General features: G+C 44.9%; 1 protein-coding gene across 1 annotated transcript in view; it reads right to left on the bottom strand.

Annotated features, from left to right (window-relative positions):
• Positions 1 to 23892, bottom strand: part of LOC139367198 (plexin domain containing 2b) — a 179285-nt gene that overhangs the window by 35134 nt on the left and 120259 nt on the right. The window contains exons 5-7 of the mRNA XM_071105364.1: positions 15592 to 15714; positions 10828 to 10946; positions 9330 to 9429 (exon numbers count right to left, since the gene is read on the bottom strand). Of these exons, the coding sequence (XP_070961465.1) occupies positions 9330 to 9429; positions 10828 to 10946; positions 15592 to 15714 (342 nt within the window). The remainder of the gene's footprint in view (positions 1 to 9329; positions 9430 to 10827; positions 10947 to 15591; positions 15715 to 23892) is intronic.

Genomic DNA, 23892 nt, shown 5'->3' with positions numbered 1-23892 from the left:
CGCACACTAGTGAGTCCTGTGGCAGGCCGGGCGCAGTGCACGCTGACACGTTCGCCAGCGTGCACTGCGCCCCCCCGGTCAAAAGCACTGCACTACAGTTGAAGTCGGAAGTTTACATACACTTAGGTTGGAGTCATTAAAACTCCACAAAATTTCTTGTTAATTTTGGCAAGTCGGTGAGGACATGTACTTTGTGCATGACACAAGCAATTTTCCAACAATTGTTTACAGACAGATTATTTCACTTATAATTCACTGTATCACAATTCCAGTGGGTCAGAAAATTCCAGAAAAAGATGTCATGGCTTTAGAAGCTTCTGATAGGCAAAAAATACATAATTTGAATCAATTGGATCAACTGTACAAACAACAGTACGCAAGTATAAACACCATGGGACCACGTAGCGGTCATACCGCTCAGGAAGGAGACGCGTTCTGTCTCCTAGAGATGAACGTACTTTGGTGCGAAAAGGGCAAATCAAACCCAGAACAACAGCAAAGGACCTTGTGAAAATGCTGGAGGAAACAGGTACACAAGTATCTATATCCACAGTAAAACGAGTCCTATATCGACATAACATGAAAGGCCGCTCAGCAAGGAAGAAGCCACTGCTCCAAAAGCGCCATAAAAAAGCCAGACTACGGTTTGCAACTGCACATGGGGACAAAGATCGTGCTTTTTGGAGAAATGTCCTCCGGTCTGATGAAAGAAAAATATAACTGTTTCGCCATATTGACCATCGTTATGTTTGGAGGAAAAAGGGGGAGGCTTGCAAGCCGAAGAACACCATCCCAACCGTGAAGCACGGGGGTGGCAGCATCATGTTGTGGGGGTGATTTGCTGCAGGGGGGACTGGTGCACTTCACAAAATAGACGGAAACATGAGGAAGGAAAATTACGTGGATATATTGAAGCAACAGCTCAAGACATCAGTCAAGAAGTTAAAGCTTGGTCGCAAATGGGACTTCCAAATGGACAATGACCAAAGCTGTGGAAAAATGGCTCAAAGGACAACAACGTCAAGGTATTGGAGTGGCCATCACAAAGCCCTGACCTCAAGCCTATAGCAAACTTGTGGGCAGAACTGAAAGAGCATGTGTGAGCAAAGAGGCCTACAAACCTAATTCAGTGACACCAGCTCTGTCAGGAGGAATGGGCCAAAATTCACCCAACTTATTGTGGGAAGCTGGTGGAAGGCTATTTTTACTAGGATTAAATGTCAGGAATTGTGAAAAACTGAGTTTAAATGTAGTTGGCTAAGGTGTATGTAAACTTCTGACTTCAACTGTATATAGAAGATAGAGTGCCACCTGAGACCCAGCCTATGAGTATTCATTCTTCTAATACAGGTGAGAAAACAGTACTATAGAGACATTAGAAGTGTGAAAATCACATTCAAAACATGTTTGGTTTTGGCACCAAAAACATCTGACCAAGGCATATTGTACAGTATTAGCTGACTTGACCCTGAAACCCATCACATCCACCTTCTACCCTCCCCTATGGCTGGCTTCCTCTAGCCCCAGGCATTAGGATGATCAAGTCCAATGTTAGCATTGAGGGGCCAGAGGAGGGGGGAGGTCTCTCGCTCTCTCTCTGCCTGCCTGGTGGTGCTGCTCTGTGGACAGGCTATCCAGACTCGGTCGCCTGCCTCGGGTTCCCTCTGGAGGTGGATGAGTCTGGGGGTGTAGGGTGGTGCTGCTCTGTGGACAGGCTTTCCAGACCCGGTCGCCTGCCTTGGGTTCCCTCTGGAGGTGGATGAGTCTGGGGGTGTAGGGTGGTGCTGCTCTGTAGACAGGCTATCCAGACCCGGTCGCCTGCCTCTGGTTTCCTCTGGAGGTGGATGAGTCTGGGGGTGCTGCTCTGTGGACAGGCTATCCAGACCCGGTCGCCTGCCTCGGGTTTCCTCTGGAGGTGGATGAGTCTGGGGGTGTAGGATGAAGTTGCTCTCAGACGCTGATCTTGGATGCCAGGACACCCGTGATACAAGTGAGTATTCGACATCCAACCATGTCTGAGGACGTCGGGAGATGACGTGGAAAACGGCCACTCGGGACAACAGTAAGTGCTGTTACCTTCAAGTAGGTTTTGGTTTTGCTGGGGCGTAAGCATCTGCCTCTGATTCCAAATATTGCATGTTCGATTCCAGCAAGAGATGTTTGTTTTAAGCCTATCCCAAACCTTAACCCTTACCTTGACCTTAAACACTTTAAAATTTTACGTTTGCCACAACTTTTACATTTGACGTTTGAGAAACATGGATGAATGTCTAATTCTGACGAGACCGTGAGAGGTAGTTGGATCTCGGGTCAGTTTAGCATTTCCCCTCTACTAGTGAAGGTTAGGATTAGGGAGGGGAAGCTGATCTTAGATCTGCACCTAGGGGAAACAGCGGGTCTGGGAGGTAGGAAGCTGTAACTCACAGCAAATACAGTCTCAGCCTGAGCATCAAAAGCGGTAATGAGGATTTAGTTGTCCTGCTCCAATACCATCAAACAAAAGGAACTTTGTAGAAGTGTGTCATCAATTATGCACACAAGGGTCAATTAGGCCATCATCTAATTATAAGCACGCGCATGCAAAATTATGCGCTGGCCCAATACCTCCCCAAAATACAATGGAAAATAGGCTACTGGTCTGGTACGCACCTAAGATGGGTCCAGCCAAGGAAATGGTTTCTTATTCATTCACCCCTGAAAGTTGGATGAGAATCATCGGAAATGTGACGTGGGAACCTTGTGCAACGTGTTAAAAGTCAATGAAGGAAGAAGGGAATCCAAATTCTGAATCGTGCTTTGTTTGCCAGTAGCCCTTGTACCTGTGTCACAGTGGAGTCCGACTCTGCTGGAAGGAGAAATAGAATGAATAGGCGGGCAGACTTTCATTACTCACACTGTTCCAACAGCCCTGTGATATTAACAATGATAATCACTGGGCAGAAACAGAATATCACACAGGACCCTGACTGTGAGGTTAGATCCCTGTTCTACTCCTATTCCCGGTGGGGTATAAAAAGCTGCAATTCCATACAAGTGTGTTTCCTGCCATCAAGATAACAATCATGCAGCTTTCACATCAACTCGTTCATTCGGAATCCTTACCACCACACGGCAAGCTCTCTTGCTTCGAGCAAATTATTTCCACGATCTCCTCCCCAACATCTTTGCAATCACTGTTCATTGTACATTGGACACGGAAATTCAGCAATATCACAATATGAATGGATATGATGAATACACACAAGGATGTCAAGCTGACCTCCTCCTCTGCCCGTATAATAATGAGGTGAGCTAATCCTGGGCCTGCTATTGTACATTGACCATGGTGAATTAGCACAAGAATAAACTCAGGCAGGCATTAAGGACGGAGGCGCTTCTGGCATTGAAAACATCATCAGAATAATGCATTGAGGTGACTGGGAGTCTGGCTGTCCGTGCATCTGGCTGCCCAGCCAGGGGGGTGGCTAAATAAAAGCCTGGGTTTAAAAGTTTTAACACAGGAAGACCAGCGGTCCTCCAGGCCTCTAGCACCTAACCTGGTAATTATTTCGCCTGTCCATGGGATGTCGGCAAATCCTCCCTCTGCTGCTGCCAGTGCAGCACAGGCCAGGCCCAAACGCCGTAGCCTGGAAAGAGCTAGCTAGCATGGTAAAATGTTTCATTTCACAAATGAAGCGTGAACGTGGCTAAAGAGGTGGGTTAGAGGAAGCCTCTCGGCTGTGTGTGCTAAGGCCGGTAATTGGCAGCAGAGACACATATTGACTCGACATGAGTTCACTCCTGTACACTGAACACTCAGCCCTTCAGCTGCCTGGGCTCTTCCCAAATGGCACCCTATTCCCTAATAAGGTGCAGTACTTTTGACCAGAGCCCACTCAGGTAGTGCACTATTTAAAGGAATAGGGTTTGGTACGCTCTGATGCTTGGAGCTTAAAGCCACTAAGCAATCATTCTAGTCTAAATACATGAACATATTAGAATACGAGAGATAACGTCAAATACCATTTTCATGTACAGTCGTTAACACTGCAAGTATCAGCAGATGTGCCTAAAAGAACAACCGGTCCTTAAAAGGTTGATCTACATTTCAAAAGACATTCTATTCTTCCAGGAGAATGAAAAACGAGTTCCACGCAGCTGTACGGATTGGGATTACACAGCAGGAAATCAGATCAAAAGTAGTCCAGCCATCTGACACAGTCTGAGTTTCCGAGCTGGGTGGAACCCTGGGCCAGTGCAATCAATACTGCAGAAGGATCCATTCTACCTGCTGTCCAGGGGGACCAGATCAGGGTGTGTGTGTTCTCAAGATTGTTAGGGCTTTTACTGTTGTCTCATATCCACAATGAACCAAATCAAAACATTTGTATTCATCACAAGCAACAGGTGTGAACTAACAGTGAAATACTTAGTTACGGGACCTTCCCAACAATGCAGAGAGAAAGAAAATAGAGAAATAATAGAAAAGTACAAAATGTAATAATAAAAGTAATAATAGATTAAAAAAAATGAATAACGATAACTAGGCTATATACAAGAGCTACCAATACTGAGTCAATGTGCAGGGGTACGAGGTCATTGAGGTAGAAATAAACTAGGAATAAAGTGACATACTGTCAACAAGAGCAGAAGAGTAAGTGATCAGTCATGAAAGTGAGCGCAAAAAGGATCAATGCAGATAGTCTGGCTATTTGATTAACTATTTAATTAACTCTTTAGAAGTCTCATGGCTTGGAGGTAGAAGCTGTTCAGGGTCCTGTTGGTTCCAGATTTAGTGCATTGGTAACACTTGTCGTGCGGTAGCAGAGAGAAAAGTCTGTGACTTGGGTGGCTGGAGCCTTTTTTAGGGCCTTCCTCTGAAACCGCCTGGTATAGAGGTCCTGGATGACAGGGAGCTCGGCACCAGTGATGTACTGGGCTATACGCACTACCCTCTGTAGAACCTTGCGGTCGGGTGCCGAGCAGTTTCTATACAAAGGGGTGACGCAGCCTGTCAAGATGATCTCAATGGTGCAGCTGTATAACTTTTTTTAAGAACTGAGGGCCCATGTGAAATCTTTTCAACCTCCTGAGGGGGAAAAGTTGTTGTCGTGCCCTCTTCATGACTGTGCTTGTGTTTTGGACCCTGATAGGTCCTTAGAGATGTGGAGACCGAGGAACTTGAAGCTCTCGACCGTCTCCACTACAACCCCGTCAATGTTGAAGGGGGTGTGCTCGGCCCCCCATTTCCTGTAGTTCACGATCAGCTCTTTTGTTTTGCTGATGTTAAGAGAGAGGTTGTTGTCCTGGCACCACACTGCCAGGTCTCTAACCTCCTCCCTATAGAATGTATCATCGTCGTCGGTGATCAGGCCTACCACCTACCACGCTGAGCTGTAGTCAGTGAACAGCATTCTCACGTTGGTGTTCCCTTTGTCCAAGTGGGAAATGGCAGTGTGGAGTGTAATAGAGATTGCGTCATCTGTAGATCTGTTGGGGCAGTATGCAAATTGGAGTGGGCCCAGGGTGTCTGGGATGATGGTGATAAGTGTGAGTCATGACCAGCCTTTGAAAGTATTTCATGGCTACAGATGTGAGTGCTACAGGGCGATAGTCATTGGGCACAGGGAGTGTGGTGGTCTGCTCAAAATATTTATGTATTATAGATTGGGTCAGGGAGAGGTTGAAAATTCAGTGAAGACACTTGCCAGCTGGTCAGCGCAGACTCTGAGCACGCATCCTGGTAATTAATCTGGCCCTGCAGCCTTGTGAATGTTAACCTGTTTAAAAAGTCTTACTCACATTGGCTACGGAGAGCGTGACACAGTCGTCTGGAACAGCTGGTGCTCTTACACATGGTTCAGTGTTGCTTGGCTCGAAGTGAGCATAGAAGACATTTAGCTCGTCTGGAACGCTCGTGTAATTGGGCAGCTAGGTTTCCCTTTGTAATCCGTGATAGTTCGCAAGCTCTGCCACATCAAGGAGAGTTATAGTGATCAAAAATCATGAGGCATAAACCTTCCTACAATTCCCTTTTAATTAAGAATCATCAGTTATAAACAACCAAATCCAGCCTTTTCAGAGCACTGCACGGCATAACATGTTGACGAACCAGTAGCTAACATTGGTACTGTATATCCTGAAATGGGTGCATTGGCAACATGCTTTGCCTACTAAACAGCAGCGGCTGAGACACATTGAGAGAGATTGTCCTGCCCTTTTGACCGACTGAAGACCCAAGACGCTAATCCTGACCTTTCTCTCCAGACAGACAGACAGACATGTGTGTCTGCTATCTGCCCAAATATCACCTTCTCCATGTTCATCCACCAACCTGCCTATTTCTCTCCTCTCTAGAGATACCACATTCGCCACCATTCACTAGGTATATGAAATATATGATCAAATGTATGTTTTCAGGATATTACACTTCCAAAGGAGAGGCCTCTCATACAGGAAACCAATAGTTTACTTCAGAGGGAGTACAGTACTACTGTTTGGGCTGTATTGTCCATTAAACCAAAATAAATAAAGAAGTGAACCCAGTAAAAGTTTGTGAGGAAGCTGGCTCAGCATTTTACAGTCTTTCAGGCTAGAACAGACAGAACTTTGCAACCGAATCTCCAAATAAAATGGCATAGCTGCAGCAACAGAATTACGCCATGGCTTGAAGTTTAAAAGACACCATCTGGTGCCGTATCTTCGTTGTCAGTCCAAAAAAGTGTAGGCGTTAATTCTGAATGGTTAACGTTAGGGTTAAAGTTAGGGATAGGGTTAAACTTAAGTTTAGGCATTCATTGGGTAAGTTAAGGATTACGTTTGAAGTAGGGGTGCTGAGGGTGCGGCAGCACCTCCTGATTAAAAAAAGTATTATTATAATAATTAAAAGAAAGAAACTAGGCCTTTATTACTCTTGTATGAGCAGAGAAAAATACTCCTCAGCAGAGCGGAGATAAATACTCTTCAGCCCCTCCCCCACCCCACATCGCAAATGTCACCCTATTCCCTATATACTGCATTACCTTTGACAAGGTCCCATAGGGAATAGGGTGCCATTTGGGATGCAGCTGAGCAGACTGTTTTCATCCAGCTGAGCTGAACGTTAGAAAGACTGCCTCAAAGAGGGTAGTATTTAACACAAGTCCTTTGGAAGCCCGAGAACCCTCTATAGCAGGGGTATTCAACTCTTACCCTACGAAGTCCGGAGCCTGCTCGTTTTCTGTTCTACCTGATAATTAATTGTACCCACCTGGTGTCCCAGGTCTAAATGAGTTCCTGATTAGAGGGGAACAATGAAAAAACACAGTGGAACTTGCTTCGATGTCCAGAGTTGAGTTTGAGGGCTATATAGTACCAACAAGAGTGTTGTGGGAGATCTACTGTGGCTACAGTTACAAGAGCACAGCTGAACCCACAGTTTTCAGAAAAGTAGAAATAATCAACAACCACAGAAGCACAACACTCACAGAACAGCTGAGCAGCAGGTTTGAACTCCCCATTATAACACCTAAACCCTTTATTACTGACCACAGTGGCTTTGTTCCAAATGGCCCCCTATTGCCTATGTAGTGCCCATAGGGCTTTGGTAAAATAAAAAGTAGTGCACTATGTAGGCAATGGGGTTCCAACGGGGAGTCTTTAAAGTTTTCTGAGCAGAGGTACTTCTTACCCATGATTTAATAATTCCAGACAACGTTGAAATGTTATAAATAACAAGCTATAAAACGCTACGTGAAACAAATACTGTACATTCTTCAAAAGCCAAGTCCTATGAACATATCATCAACAAGCAATTAAATGAATGATTTTCGCAGACTTGAAAATGAAATGAAAGCCCCAGAGAGGGTCTAGCAGTGGATGAAAAGGTTGACTTTCTCCTCTTTGCTCAACTTTCTTTTAACTTTAATGGCCCTCAATTGGAAGGAACGTCATGCAAAGAGACAATTCTGGACCGCGCCCATGTAATCATTCCCATTCTGCCGTTTGAGAGGCCACAACAAAAGGTTGAACTCATGCCGCTTTGGCGTGAGGTTCAGATCTAGGACCAACTTCCCTTCCCCCAGTGGGAGAAATGCAGAACTGAACCAAGATCAGCATATAGGGCAGGGGGGGATTTGGGGATTTCGAATACAACAAAAGGCAGCACAGACTTGTTTTTTTAAACGTATTTGTTCATCAAAATCAATTTGCGGGCCAGAAATGGGGCAGGTATTTTAGGTCCAATATATATCGGTCCAATCTAATGTTGGCTGTGGCCTGGAGTGTTTTTTTTTTAACTCAAAATATTATATCCTTTAAAATTCCCGAATGCGGCCCGCAGTTGCCCACCCCTGGTCTACGGGCAACTTCACCGTATTCCAGCCCCACAAGGGAGGAGTTCTGAGAGGGGAAAAAAACTTGTACTGGTCATGTGATTGGCTTACTGTATGTATCCACTGCCCATCCTTTGGTGTCATGCAGTATGAGGTGGTATGTGATGGTATATACACAGTAAAAAACTGAAGTGATGTTTGATGGTGTGTGTGGAGTAAAAGGTGTAATGTGGTATGTGTGTACGTGATGTGTGAGTGGTAAAAGGTGTAATGTGGTATGTGTACACGTGATGTGTGAGTGGTAAAAGGTGTGCGTGCATGTGTGTGTAATGTGGTTTATGTGTATGTAGCGATGCAGGGAGTCGTGTGTGTGTGTGTGATGTGGTTTATGTGTATGTAGCGATGCAGGGAGTCGTGTGTGTGTGTGTGTGTGTGTGTGTGTGATGTGGTTTATGTGTATGTAGCGATGCAGGGAGTTGTGTGTGTGTGATGTGGTTTATGTGGTTTATGTGTGTGATGTGGTTTATGTGTATGTAGCGATGCAGGGAGTCGTGTGTGTGTGTGTGTGTGTGTGATGTGGTTTATGTGTATGTAGCAATGCAGGGAGTCGTGTGTGTGTGTGGGATGTGGTTTATGATGGTTTATGTGTATGTAGCGATGCAGGGAGTCGTGTGTGTGTGTGTGGGATGTGGTTTATGATGGTTTATGTGTATGTAGCAATGTAGGGAGTCGTGTGTGTGTGTGTGTGTGGGATGTGGTTTATGATGGTTTATGTGTATGTAGCGACGCAGGGAGTTGTGTGTGTGTGTGGGATGTGGTTTATGATGGTTTATGTGTATGTACCGACGCAGGGAGTCGTGTGTGTGTGTGGGATGTGGTTTATGATGGTTTATGTGTATGTAGTGATGTAGGGAGTCGTGTGTGTGTGTGTGTGTGGGATGTGGTTTATGATGGTTTATGTGTATGTAGCGACGCAGGGAGTCGTGTGTGTGTGCGTGCGTGCAGTAACGCAGCACTCTCTGCATCATGGTGACTCACTGGGAATCTGTTGGATCCTGTGGACCACCACAAAGGCATCGGAGAGGCCCACCTTCACCGGGTGATTGACAGAGCTGATCTGGGCCACCTCGATGGGGATCTGGAAGAGAGAGGAGAGGAGGGGCATCAATCACCAGCCGCCACACCTGTCTATCTAACTGAGCCGCCTGAAAACAGACCAAACCAGGCAGAGGCCTAACAGTTTCTGATGCTGATGGAAGGCTGGGGTAAATGTGTCCCAAATGACACCCTATACCGTTTATAGTGCACTTCTTTTGACCAGGGCCGGCACTATGTAGGGAATAGGGTGCCATTTTGTGACGCAAGCCTACAGACAATGGGACTTCACTTACTGGCAAGAACAAAGAGCGTACAATCAACTCATCTTCCCAGAAAATCCAATTAATAATTCCACAAAACAAGTCTGGCGGGCTCAAACTTGAGAATGTAGAGATCCTTGGAGAGACACACTTTTATTGTGTGGTGAAAGTGAAGTGAACACAGCAGTCCCTTTACGTCTTTACATGAAGGTGGATGAGGTGAGTGTTTAGAGAAAAGTACTCCCTGATTGGAACGGAGAGAAAGAGAGAGAGAGAGAAAGAGATATGTCGCGTCATGCCCTGATTGAGAACAGAGGTTGGAGAGCACAGAGCTTTATTTATCAACTCAATCACGGAGAGAATGTAATAAGTGCTCCGTCGCCACAGGGAAGAGAGGGTGAGGAATGAGAGAGCGAGAGAGAGTGAAACAGAGAGAGAGAAACGGAAACAGAGAGAGAGAGAGAGAGAGAGAGAGAGAGAGAGAGAGAGAGAGAGAGAGAGAGAGAGAGAGATGGAGTAGAGAGCTGTGAGTGTGAAGAATTCCCTGCCCCTCACGAGCTGGGTGTGACGTAATGTCACTCCTACACACCTATAGCTGGGTCAGCTGACAACGTCACGGAAATGATGCGCGAGCATTGCAGAGGCCGTGTGCTGTTACCATTCTGAAAGCTCAGATAGCTAGCAACAATGACAAGAAGCTGCCATGTGGGGGGAATCGTAGGTGGCTCGTTTCAGCTGGTTTTTATCTTGTTCTTGATACCATGTCTTGTTAAGCTAATTATCGCTATCTAGCTAGCCAACAATGGTAATGACATATTTGAGAGAGACAACAAATACTCATTGTGCAAATGTATTTATGTTCTCAATGAACATTTGGAGAGGAAATAAAGTGTGCATGTTGTCAACAATCCTTTGATTCTAAACTAATCCTTGTTTTCCTCAAGGGTTGCGCACAGATCGGGTTTTGTCGCTAAGCAATCCACCCATCTATGGGAGATAGCTGGAGGGAGGAGCAGCGAGATAAATAAAGAGAGACAGTGAGAGAGGGACTAAGAGTAGCAGAAATAGAGAAAGAGAGAGAAAGAGGCAGAGGGGAGGGACATATAGCCTAGATAGGGAGCAACAGAGAGAGAGAGAGTGAGAGAGAGAGAGAGAGAGAGAGAGAGAGAGAGACACACCTCTTTGTAGGCGAAGACGATCCTGCCGTCGCTGTGCAGTGTGGCCTGGAAGGTGAAGCTGCCCAGGTTGTAGCTGTCCTGCAGGTGGACATGGTCCCACTGGACTACCAGAGCAGTGCCTGTATGAGAGGAAGGGAGAGAGGGAGACTGTCAGAACCTTAGACAACCAAACAGGACCTCATAACCACACAGGACCATGCAAAACCACAAAGAACCACTTAGAACTAGATATAACTTACTTAGAACAACACAGTACCACACAGAACAACACACTGTATAACCACACAGGGCCACACAGAACTACATATAAACGCACAGTTCCACACAAAACCACTTAGAACCACATAGAACCACACGACCATACAAAATAATATAGAACCACATACAGTATAACCACACAGGACCATACAGAACCATACATAACATACATAACAGGTGTGGGAATCCTAGGGGTTTAAAACAGAAATTATAATGTACCTATAACAAAATCGGTCCCCAAAGAAGTCTATGCAGCCCCCTGAATTTTGAAATCCCAATGTGGCCCTTTGAGACAAAATGATTACCCACCCCTGATATATAACTACACATGACAACAGAGAACTACATAGACCTACATAGATTTCTATTAGATAAGAATTTGGAGAGCAAAACCCAGAGGAGGCAAGGTTCCTTAAGTTTCAAACATTGCCGGAGGCACCCAGGGTAGCCAAAATGAGTTGTGACGTGTCTTCTCTGATACCACAGTCTCACCTTCTCAGATTATAAAAGATACACGTAAGCCTAGTAAATTCAGAAAAAAAAGAAACGGCCTCTCACTGTCAACTGCGCTTATTTTCAGCAAACGTAGCATGTGTAAATATTTGTATGAACATAATAAGATTCAACAACTGAGACATAAACTGAACAAGTTCCACAGACATGTGACTAACAGAAATGGAATAATGTGCCCTTGAACAAAGGGGGGTCAAAATCAAAAGTAACAGTCAGTATCTGGTGTGGCCACCAGCTGCATTAAGTGCTGCAGTGCATCTCCTCCTCATGGACTGCACCAGAATTGCCAGTTCTTGCGGTGAGATGTTACCCCACTCTTCCACCAAGGCACCTACAAGTTCCCGGACATTTCTGGGGGGGAACGGCCCTAGCCCTCACCCTCCAATCCAACAGGTCGCAGACGTGCTAAATGGGATTGAGATCTGGGCTCTTCGCTGGCCATGGCAGAAAACTGACATTCCTGTCAGAATGAGCAATATGGCTGGTGGCTGGAGGGTCATTTTAGGATGAGCCTGCAGGAAGGGTACCACATGAGGGAGGAGGAATTATTCCCTGTAACACACAGCACAGCGTTGAGATTGCCTGCAATGACAACAAGCTCAGTCAGATGATTCTGTGACACACCGCCCCAGACCATGATGGACCTTCCACCTCCAAATCGATCCCGCTCCAGACTACAGGCCTCGGTGTAACGCTCATTCCTTCGACGATAAACGTGAATCCGACCATCACCCCTGGTGAGACAAAACCGCGTCTCATCAGTGAAGAAAACTTTTTGCCAGTCCTGTCTGGTCCAGCGACGGTGGGTTTGTGCCCATAGAAGATGTTGGCGGTGAGGTATGGTGAGGAGCTGCCTTACAACAGGCCTACGACAGTCTGAGCACGGATGTAGGGATTGTGCGTTCCTGGTGTACCTCGAGCAGTTGTTGTTGCCAACCTGTACCTGTCCTGCAGGTGTGATGTTCGGATGTACCGATCCTGTGCAGGTGTTGTTACACATGGTCTGCCATTGCGAGGACGATCAGCTGTCCATCCGGTCTCCCTGTAGCGCTGTCTTAGGCGTCTCACAGTACGGACATTACAATTTATTGTCCTGGCCCCATCTGTAGCATGCCTAAGGCACGTTCACACAGATGAGCAGGGACCCTGGGCATCTTTCTTTTGGTGTTTTTCAGAGTCAGTAGAAAGGCCTCTTTAGTGTCCTACGTTTTCATAACTGTGACCTTAATTGCCTACCGTGTGTAAACTGTTAGTGTCTTAACAACCGTTCCACAGGTGCACGTTCATTAATGGTTTATGGTTCATTGAACAAGCACGGGAAACGATGTTTAAACCCTTTACAATGAAGATCTGTGAAGTTATTTGGATTCATACGACTTATATTTGAAAGACAGGGTCCTGAAAAAAGGGACGTTTCTTTTTTTGCTGAGTTTATATTCCAGTTAACAAAACTCCTTGCAACATACAGGACACATTTAATTATTTTTGAAGAATCAGGAGGAAGCTCACATGAAGTACTCTGGATGGGTGTGTTTGTGGGGGGGGGTTGAAATCATTTCAATATTCAAATAGTATCCTTTTTTTTGTTGTCGAATATCAGTGTTTTCGCAATACATTCGTGTTTTTTTTAAACGCACATTTTTAACCTGAGCACTGCTGCGCGTGGTAGAGGCTGGCGCTCTATTGCTGCAGCTGTGCCTGCAGAGGTTATATGGGGCGGTGTGTGTAGCGAGCAGAGGGAGCGAGAGCGAGAGACGCCAAGGCAACTCGGCTACAGCCAAGACTAGCTAACTTGTAGCAGCCACAACGTTATTCATCATCCCACATAACAGTGCCTGTCTTGACTGGAGTAGCGAGGCTGATTGAAGACACATGCTGCGCTTTCTCCCCAACCCCATTCAGATAAAACAGCCTACCTGTTGGTTGCTCATTGTAGCCTTCACGCTAACTTTTAGAGCTTTTTTGTTTGTTTTTTGTTCCATCGTTGCATTACGTTAGTGAACTCTCACGCCATTTGCTACACATTGAGCCTCTTTGCCGCTCTGATTGGACAACATAAACAACAAGACAGGTGAAGGCTACCGGTCTTTTGGTGGGGCGCACGTGCATGTCAAAAACTACACTGAAAAGTTTGTATTTTTATTCAGTGAATCATTTGAAATGTCATGGTATATCCTTGTATATAACAATGTTACATGGATATTGTCATTTAATTTAGAAAAAGCAATCTGGTTAAAAGAGGCCTGTTTTCTCTCCAAAAATGTATTTGAATACTAACATCCCGTTCAGATATTCAAATAACCACGCACATCCCTACCCTGGGTGCAAACCTCACGTTCCTCCCCATGCTGTTTTGATTTAGTGTGGACTTTGGAGAGCCTTTGGATGTGAAAGTGATGCCTTTGCTCTCCCATGCAGCCAGACAGTCATTTGGCCAGGAGCCAGAGCAATAAAGGTTTGTTAACATAAGTAATCAATTTTTCCATCACACAGCCTGAACCTCTCTCCCGTCCAAAGTAAAGTGGGGATTTCGTTTCTCTGCTGACAGCTAGGAGTACTGCAGCTGTAGTGCTACAGGAAACCCCATAATATCCACACCTGGCCTCCAGAAGGCTTATGCATGAGGCTGATGCTACAGGATCCTCGATGACCTGGCCGGGGCATGGGGCCGCATGCTTGATGTAGAGAGGACAGGAATCGAGGCAGGGCATGTCAGTGGCCGCGTCCCAAATGGCACCCTATTCCCTCTATGGGAAATTGGGGTGCCCTATGTGCCCTGGTCAAACGTGGTGCACTGTATAGGGAATAGGGTGCCATTTGGGATGCAGACAGCGGTTGTCACAGTAACCCTGTCTGTTCTGAATACTCTCTCTGACTGAGAATGGGTCCTGGCTAGAACAGTGTACGGGGGGCTGGGAACGCAACGCTACTCTGCTTGGATTCTGTTTTGGGTGGGGAAGGAGGGAGGGAGAGAGGGGGCAATTGAGGGTAAATTGAAGACGTGTAGAGGTAGACAGAGGTATAGGTAGATTGGAGGAGGGAAAAGAGAGTAGTGTGGCTACTCCTTGTTGGCCGTGTGAGTTCCACCAGTCAGCGCTATAAAAGGTAAGCCTAATAGAAGTCCGGAGCCTACTTAAAATGCATTGAGTTCAGGGAGAAAGCAGCCGTGCTATCTGGGGCTCCCTCTTCTAAAAATACACACTGGGTGAGAATGAGTGCACTGCACAAGCTGGCCTTGTTTTTCCCTAAAATGGCTTATATGCTGCAGAAAGTTAGGCAAAAAAAAATCTCTCTCGACACACTGGGAATAGTGTACTAGTCAGCAGGGGGACGATGACTGCATAGGGCTCGAAAATGTTGAAAACACATAGACACAACTTCTTACAACGTTGAATACTTCTTAAAGTGCGAAAGAGAGGCTGTCAGTGGGTCCCCATGGGGGGCTACATTTAAAGTAGATGAATCAGGTTTTAATTGGATGTGTATGAGGTAGAGAGGCAAGGCTGAGGTTCCCGTCTACATGCAGCCTTGGCAGGCCACTGCCTGATGGATGGACTGGTAAAGAGCATCTAGGCTGGGTATCGATCAGCTGCCACACTGCCTAACCCATGATGGAAAAGGTCCACTGGAAAAGGTCATTCAGCTGGTCAGTCACTAGCTGCGTCCTAAATGACACCCTATCCCCGAAATAGGATATAGGGTGCCATTTGGGAGGCAGACACTGATTTGGGGAGATTTGCCATGGAGGCCATGATTCCAACCATAAGATTGACCTGTTTTTGAAAGAGCCCATTATTAGGTTTTCCTTTTCCCACCAATAGTCTGTGCTTCTGGCGCAGTTCGTCATGTGCTCCAGCATGCCTTTGAGAGCCATGGGTCTCAGCTTTGCATCTTGCAAGTTACGCACTTCTGTCAAACGTGGGATCTTGTAGCTGGAGTTGCTAATATCTTAAGGACAGAGCACAGAAAAACTAGGGACTGAATGCCACGTACCATTGTCAAAGTAGATGACGGTTGAGTTCCTGGAGACACTGGGATCAAAGTTGGCCATGAGGGGGGCGATGTACTGGGTGGCCGTCAGCATCCTGTGGACCACATCACCCGTGTAGATGAACCCTGAGGAAGTAACACAGAGCAGATAGTACTCATTATATACGACAGTCGCCACCACGCAACAAGTCAGCATGTAAACGACTGAGGACCTACTATTATATTCCACTCATTCAAGGTCTCTCTCGCTCTCACATATCAAGGTCAGACAGGTGCTGCCCCCTTTCGGGCCAGGTGCAGTTCAATAAACCACCGAACTTCAGCAAGTCAAGATGCATGTCTGTTCATCTTTCCACACATTTACAAAAATGGTCCATCATATCCCCGCTGACCCCCCAGCCACTGGCCTCCTAACCCCCCACCTGCATCAGCTGCTTGGTCCTGCTGATTAATTAGCTAATTATATTACATACAATAAAACCTGAAGGGCTTCAAAGAGGAAATGCTGATTTAGCGGAGTAAATTCCACTCATCATATAATGGAGTTTCTCAGTCATGTTCCCTGGCGAAGCTTCCCTCTCTGCCTGACAGTCTCAAACCGGACACGCAGGCACGCACGCACACACACGCGCACGAACGCACGCACACACACACAGTCAGTGACAATAAGGACTTTGTTAAGGGCTTCCACTCTGTTCAGTCGCACAACAAGGTGGTGTTTGTATGACAGGTTAGAGTCACAGAGGTCTGTTTCTTCTTCAGCCATTAGAGACAGTTAGAAGGCTGGCGAAAAGGTACGCCTGCTGCTTTCTCACTCAGCTTTTCCACAGTGTGTGTGTGTGTGTGTGTGTGTGTGTGTGTGAGAGTGTGTGTGTTTACTCGCATCGTCTAAATACAGCTCCATCAGAGAGGACATCAATCGAAAAAAGTTGTCCTTTGTTGCTCAGTTGGTAGAGCACGGTGGGTTTGATTCCTGTGACCACCCATACGTTAAACGCATGCACACATGGCTGTAAGTTGCTTCGGATGAACGCATCTGGCTGAAACTTTTGTTCAGCAAGAAAAAGCGAGAAAAAAAAATTGGAGGGGGTGTTCTTCAAAAGGTAATTCATAGCTGCAGCCATTTCACTGCCAGTTCGTGTCACCATATGTCTTCACCAACAGCAGACGGGCTGTAAAGAAAACAACACATTACGACAGAGGCCAAGAACACGGCCCCTCCCAGTGAGAAATCAATCCTGTCCTTAAGGGCCGCACAGTCAAGTGCAGCCCCCATCCAGATGTGTGTGTGTGTTTGTACGCGTGTGTGCCCCCACCCAGTGCAGTCAGCAGAGCACAGAGCTGTGGAGATACAGGAGAACAGGAGGATAGAAGGAGGAGGGGGAGTTGAGTGACTACAGTAAGCCTACCTGTCGGTCTACTAGGTAAACATGGGGGAGGGAGGGAGAGACATTTACAGTTTTTCTCAATTGCTAAAACACCATTTCTGAAACCTTGCTCCATTTCCTGAAAACATTAAATACAAAACCTCATCTTCAAGCACTATTTACATAACCTCTGACTCCTCTTGCAAAATAAAACATTTGCCTCAAAACAGGTTTACCTGTGTTCAAAATCAAACACTGCTCTCAAATCATAAACAAAGTGATCAAAATTATATACACTCTCAAGCAGTCAGTAAACAATACACAGAAAAATAGAAAACACATTGTTCAAAACATAACATTTTCAGGGAGAATCACATTTTTTATCTAAAAAAATATTCATATTTTTTCGTCATTGTCTTTTGATGAACGAAAACATTGCTCTATCATAGTAGCTCAAAATTGATCACAAATTACTACTCTGCTTTGCTCTTTGCAATTTTGTTTTTTGTTCTTCCTCCTCCTTGTACCCCTATTTTTACAGTACTGTACCCTGCATCTCACAAACTTGTCTTTTGTCTCTGTGATACTGTAATTCTTGTTCTTTGTTGATATGAACCTGCAACCAGTCAAAATCTATTGAGCAGTCAGTATTGTTAATAAATGGAAAGCACAATGTTCAGGGCCATACAATGTGTCCATTGTACAGTATACAGCCTACAATGCACTGTACTACAGTATCCATTCTCAGACTTTCTCCTTCCCACCTTCAACAACCTGTTTGCTCTCTGAACTGGCTTATATTGGTTGTGTCGCAGCATTTGAAAAAGGTTAAATCAATTTTGAGCAGTTGTGTTCAATCAATGATATGTCTTCTCTATTTGTATTTGATTGTTGCCACTTGTGTTTACCAGTATGGATGACATGTGCATTAGAGTGCAGAATGTGTTTTGAGAATGAGAATGTGTTTAGAGTTTTGCTGAAAAGTCTAAGTGAGATCTGCAAATTGTGTTTAACCATGTGAAATGGTTTAAGGTATTGACAACAGACTGCATAATTAGCTAAATGAGTCCAGGCAACTGAGAACTTTGTTCAGCCAATGGGTTTTAGTGTTTTAGCAATTGAGAAAAATTGTAACAAGAGATAAGAGGATGGAGGTTTGGGGCTCTCTCTCTCTCTCTCTCTCTCTCTCTCTCTCTCTCTCTCTCTCTCTCTCTCTTTCTCTCTCTCTCTCTCTCTCTCTCTCTCTCTCTCTCTCTCTCTCTCTCTCTCTCTCTCTCTCTCAATTCAGTTCAATGGCTTTACTGGCATGGGAAACACATGTTAACATTGCCAAAGCAATGTAGATAATAAGCAAAAGTGAAACAAACAAAAATGAACAGTAAACATTACACTCACAAAAGTTCCAAAATAATTAAGACATTTCAAATGTTCTCTCTCTCTCTCGCTCTCTCTCGCTCTCTCTCAACACACTGTGGAGTATGAGGAGAGAGGCTTTTCCTAAAAATCTATTGCAAACACAAAAACATTAAACCGACAGCCTGGGGAAAATACGACAGTCTCACAATACACTTAAGAGCAGACACCCAGAGAGAGAGAGCCATTCAATAGAGCAGGCTGTCAAATTCATTATGGCCGTCACTTTAAGGACGGTTGGGGAACTGGACAGTAGGAGTAAGAACAGCAGGGAATGAGAGAAAGAGAAAAAGGGGTGAGTGTGTGGGGCTGGAGCTGGTGAGCAAGAGAGGGGGAGAGAGAGAGAGAAACACAGAGACGGAGACGGATAGTGAGAGGGATAAGAGATTTTGTTCCATTTCTAGTTCCACCTTTGTTTACATGTTCTGGTATCAGGGAGTACTGTTCTGTATATAGAGGAAAAACAGGAATGGGCATTACCAGAACGTCTTGACCAAGCACTCTACTTTATTAAACATTTTGTCCAAACAACCCAATTGTTTTTCCATACTGAGGCTTTGTTAAGTTCTGGAGAGACTTCACAGGAGCAGCCAGCATAGGAGGAAGACACGCCTGCGCGTGCACACACACACACACACACACACTCTTTCTATCTCTCCGTATTCGCCTTGAGCGTCTGCTGCGTGTCTGGCCATTACCTTATCTCACAAACAGCGGCCGAGAAAAACATCTCTTCAATTAAGGGAGAGGCTGCCCTCATTTTGTCTGTGTAATCATAATGACTGAGGCTTATCAGACACTAGAGGCACACACATATAGAAAGCCTTTGTTAGCATAGGCTCACAGGAAGAGAGGAGAAACAACTGGACAAACTGCTGTCTCCATACAGAGTGACCACCTTGTGTCTCTCGGCTTCCTCCCCGTGTCTGTCTCCTCTCTCTACTTGATCTGTTTGCCTGTTAGTGTGCAAGTGCTTGTGTGTGGCTAGAAGATATAGGTTGCGTGTGTGTGTGTGTGTGTGTGTTAGTGTGTGTGTGTGTGTGTGTGTGTGTTTATTGGCTGCCTTGTTATTCCACTGCATTCCACACGTAGAAAAAATTGTTCTAAAACGGTTCTTTGCAGAGGGATATGTTTCTACCAATAACTGTTTTCATCTGAAGAACACTTTTTGGAAGACAAAAGTTATTTGTAAGGAAAATGGTTCTACCTAGAACCTTTAACATCCTAAGAACCGTATTAGGAAGTAGGGTTCCTCGAAGATTCTTTGGAAGGCAAGACGGGTTCTACATAGAACCCTTCTGAATCTAAATACATTTTTTAATTGTCATTTTTATTTTATTTGAAATAGTGCCTGAGCATTAGTGTTTACCTCAGAGTTTGAGTAATCAAAGTAAAGTTTAAAAAGATAGGCGTGGGAATGTTTTAAACTGTACCTATATGGGAACATTTGTGCATGTACAGTATCTGATATTCCCTTAATCATTTCAAATAACAGTACTAACACAGTTCAAATCAAATCAAATGTATTTATATAGCCCTTCGTACATCAGCTGATATCTCAAAGTGCTGTACAGAAACCCAGCCTAAAACCCCAAACAGCAAGCAATGAGGTGTAGAAGCACGGTGGCTAGGAAGAACTCCCTAGAAAGGCCAGAACCTAGGAAGAACCCTAGAGAGGAACCAGGCTATGAGGGGTGGCCAGTCCTCTTTTCGCTGATATAAGATGATATCTTTGCCATTATTTCTGTCTTGATTTAATTTTTTTGTGTTGATTCAGGAGTTAAATGAACTTAACACTCAGTGGTATACAAGAACCCCAGTGTTGTCTGTTGGTATTAATAATCAGAGTCAAGTGTGATTATTTTACTCTACTCAGAGTCAAAATGACACAATCAAAACCACACCCATCATTGTCATATTTCCCAGAATGCTCTATTGTAGGTTGATTTTCACAATTGCATCTATTAATATCTGTGTTTTTGCATGTACATTGATTGATTAATTAATGGTATGCTACTCAAATATAAATAACATAAATGTTTCTAACATAATCCAATCTGTTACTTGGATTTATTGCACCTGTTACTGCAATGGTTGTTCCACTTTAGATGATTAAGGCAGTCTCATTAATGAATCTTCCCCACCTTGGCAGTCGTTCTCAACGCACGTTCCAGGTGATTAAAAGTTCAAATCGTTGAATATCCTCACACTGGCTGGATTCCAATATGCATTACACATCACTTTGCAAGCCAAAGCATAATGTGACTTGCAGGCCTGATGTGGAATGTAAACCAGGAGTTTCCTAACAACACTGACCTAGGGTATAAACTAAGCTCTCAAAGTAGGCATATACACCTACTCCTTCAAAGGTTTTTCTTTGTTTGGACTATTTTCTACATTGTAGAATAGTAGTGAAGATAAAAGACAAACCCTTGAATGAGTAGGTGTTCTGAAACTTTAGAACAGTAGTGTATGTAATGTATTGTCAGAGTTTCATTTTAAAGGCTAATAAGGTTGGTGGAAGCGTTCATAGAGGATTCTAGGAAGAACCTTTCAAAGGTAAAAGGGTTCTCAGTATAACCCTTCATAGAGGGTTTAAGGAAGAACCTTTGGATTGTTTTTACACTGCTGCTACTCGCTGTTTATTATCTATGCATAGTCACTTTACAAATACCTAGTTATTGTTATGTCATTTTATTTTGTCTTACTTTTAGATTTTTTTTCTTTTTTTTCTTTAGTTTATTAGGTAAATATTTTCTTAACTATTTCTTGAACTGCATTGTTGGTCAAGGGCTTGTAAGTAAGCATTTCACGGTAAGGTCTACTATATGTCACGTTCTGACCATAGTTCTTGTGTGTTTTCCTTGTTTTAGTGTTGGTCAGGACGTGAGCTGGGTGGGCATTCTATGTTGTGTGTCTGATTTGTCTATTTCTATGTTTGGCCTGATATGGTTCTCAATCAGAGGCAGGTGTTAGTCATTGTCTCTGATTGGAAACATATTTAGGTAGCCTGTTTTGTGTTGGGATTTGTGGGTGGTTATTTCCGTGTCTGTGTTTGTTTCACCACACATGACTGTTTTCGGTTTTCACATTTATTGTTTTGTATATTTGTAGTGTTTTCTCGGTATTCGTCTTTATTAAAGATGTTTAACCCTAACCACGCTGCGTTTTGGTCCGCCTCTCCTTCCCAGGAAGAAAGCCGTTACACTATACCTGTTGTATTCGGCGCATGTGACAAATAAAATTTGATTTGATTTGATTTAGATGATAAAAGGGTTATTGGTAGAACCGTTACAGAGGGTTCTATGGGGAACCACCAACTGAAGAACCCTACCTCTTGTTCTAGGAGTGCACACACGTCAGCCCGGTGGTTATCCTTAAAACAAACCATGTGTCCCAAATGGCAAACTATTCCCTTTATAGTGCATTACTTTTGACCAGGGCCCATCACTAAAAAGGGAATAGGATGCTATTTGTGATGCAACCAAAGCCTACAACCATAGCGTGCCTGGAGAAATACTGAGCCGCTGAACCCAATGCATGTGTGTATGGTGGAATCTGGAGCTGAGGGTGACGTGTATGTGTGTGTGCGTGTGTGTGTGTCTGTTTCAGCGTTTTGACAGGGGGCCAGTTCTGGGCCAGTTAAGACATCACACTGCTGGGTTTCTACCCTGACTGTCTATGACAGCTGGGGTTACGGAGGGATCAGATCACAGATCCCCACTCTGTGTCCCAAATGGCACTCTATTATATAGTGCACTACTTCTGACCAGGTAGGGAATAGGGTGCCGCTTGGGACCGATAAGACCGGTCTCTAGCGCTACAACCTCCTACCCTCCAGACACTTCTCTACATTTGGCTCCAGCAGCACTAACAACACTTCACGTCACAACAACACTTCTTGTGTGACTTCTGTTATTAGGTGATCCATTTCTAAGTGTTGAAGCAACACCATGTCAGGACACCACTTCGTTTGATCATGTGCTATGTGACTTGTCTGTAAACGTGCCTGACCTCTGTGTTGACCCCTATCCTCAGTGTGGCTGAGACACGTCTCAACTCAACTCTACACACTGAGTGTGCAAAGCATTCAGAACGCCTTCCTAATTTCCCCACAGAAAAGCTCTCAACTCGTCGGGGCATGGACTCTACGAGGTGTCGAAAGCATTCCACAGGGATGCTGGCTCATGTGTACTCCAATGCTTCACCACAGTTAGGTCTAGTTAGCTGGATGTCCTTTGGGTGGTGGATCATTCTTGATACACACAGGAAACCCTGCAGTCCCTGCTCCAAACCATTGTGCCAGGCACCTAATACCATACCCCATTCAAAGGCCCTTGAATATCTTGTCTTGCCCATTCATCCTCTGAATGGCACACATACACAATCCATGTCTCAATTGTCTCAAGGCTTCACAAGGACTCTTTAACCCGTCTCCTCCCCTTCATCTACACTGACTGAAAGTGGATTTAACAAGTGACATCAATAAGGGATCATAGCTTTCACCTGGATGGTCTGTCATGGAATGAGCAGGTGTTTTCTACACTCAGTTGATGTGCGGTGTCCATAATAGGACTACTGCTCAGACTGTGGCTGTCCTAATATGGACAGCTTAGTACCGTTCCTGTCCCATCCCCTTCCTGGCTGCATGCAGGGCCATATGTCTCCAGCCTTAGACCCACACCATCCCACACTGTCTCTCTAGCTCACAGGAGGGTAACACAATTCCAATGGAGGAACGGAAGGTTGGAGCAGGGTAGAGCTGGAGGGGTGGAACGGCCAGCAAAATGGATACATGAGCTGGGAGGGGGAGGAGAGGAAGGAGGGAGGGAGGGAGGAAAAGAGGATGATAGAGGGATGAAGGGAGGGGTAAGACACTGAAATGGAGGTGTGTGAACAGGGATTTACAGAGGCAGAGTCCTGGAGCCTGCGGTGAGCTGATAGCCGTTCCTACTCCCCTCTTCTCCATCACTCCGTGTCTCTCTGGAGAAATGCAGGGACTCTTTATCTACTGTGGGGTGGCTGCTAGCTGCTAACAGCATTTTCCAGCATCCCAAATGGCAACCTATTCCCTATATGGTGCACTACTTTTGACCAGAAACCTATGGGCTCTGGTCAAAAGTAGTCAAAAGTAGTGCACTTAGTTGGGATCAGGGTTCCATTTGGGACACACGACTATTCATCTCTCATGACTGCAACACTGTTCTGGAAGCTCCATGCTTTACAGGATAGCTCTGAGGTAGTGAGATATACTATAGCTAGGGAAGAACATTCACCTTGTCCAGTAATAGTCTTTAAGAAATCAGGAAAAATATATATTCGCATGATGATAATGGCGATTGTGATTTATTTTCTTCCATTATGATTACAGTCTAATGTCAGCATACATTGCTGCAATAGTTGGGTACGGTTAAAGCATGACTCCTTGATGTGATAATAGCCACTGAAGACGTTGTGGTTTCACCCTCAGTCTCGGTGGAAAATACTCCTCCTCCTCCTCCTCCCTTCCCCTCCTTTCTTCTCC

Source organism: Oncorhynchus clarkii, chromosome 15 (assembly GCF_045791955.1).
Source record: "Oncorhynchus clarkii lewisi isolate Uvic-CL-2024 chromosome 15, UVic_Ocla_1.0, whole genome shotgun sequence".
NCBI lineage: Eukaryota > Metazoa > Chordata > Actinopteri > Salmoniformes > Salmonidae > Oncorhynchus > Oncorhynchus clarkii.
The sequence above is the reverse complement of the archived record's forward strand: the minus strand, read 5'-3'. Positions and strand labels throughout refer to the sequence as shown.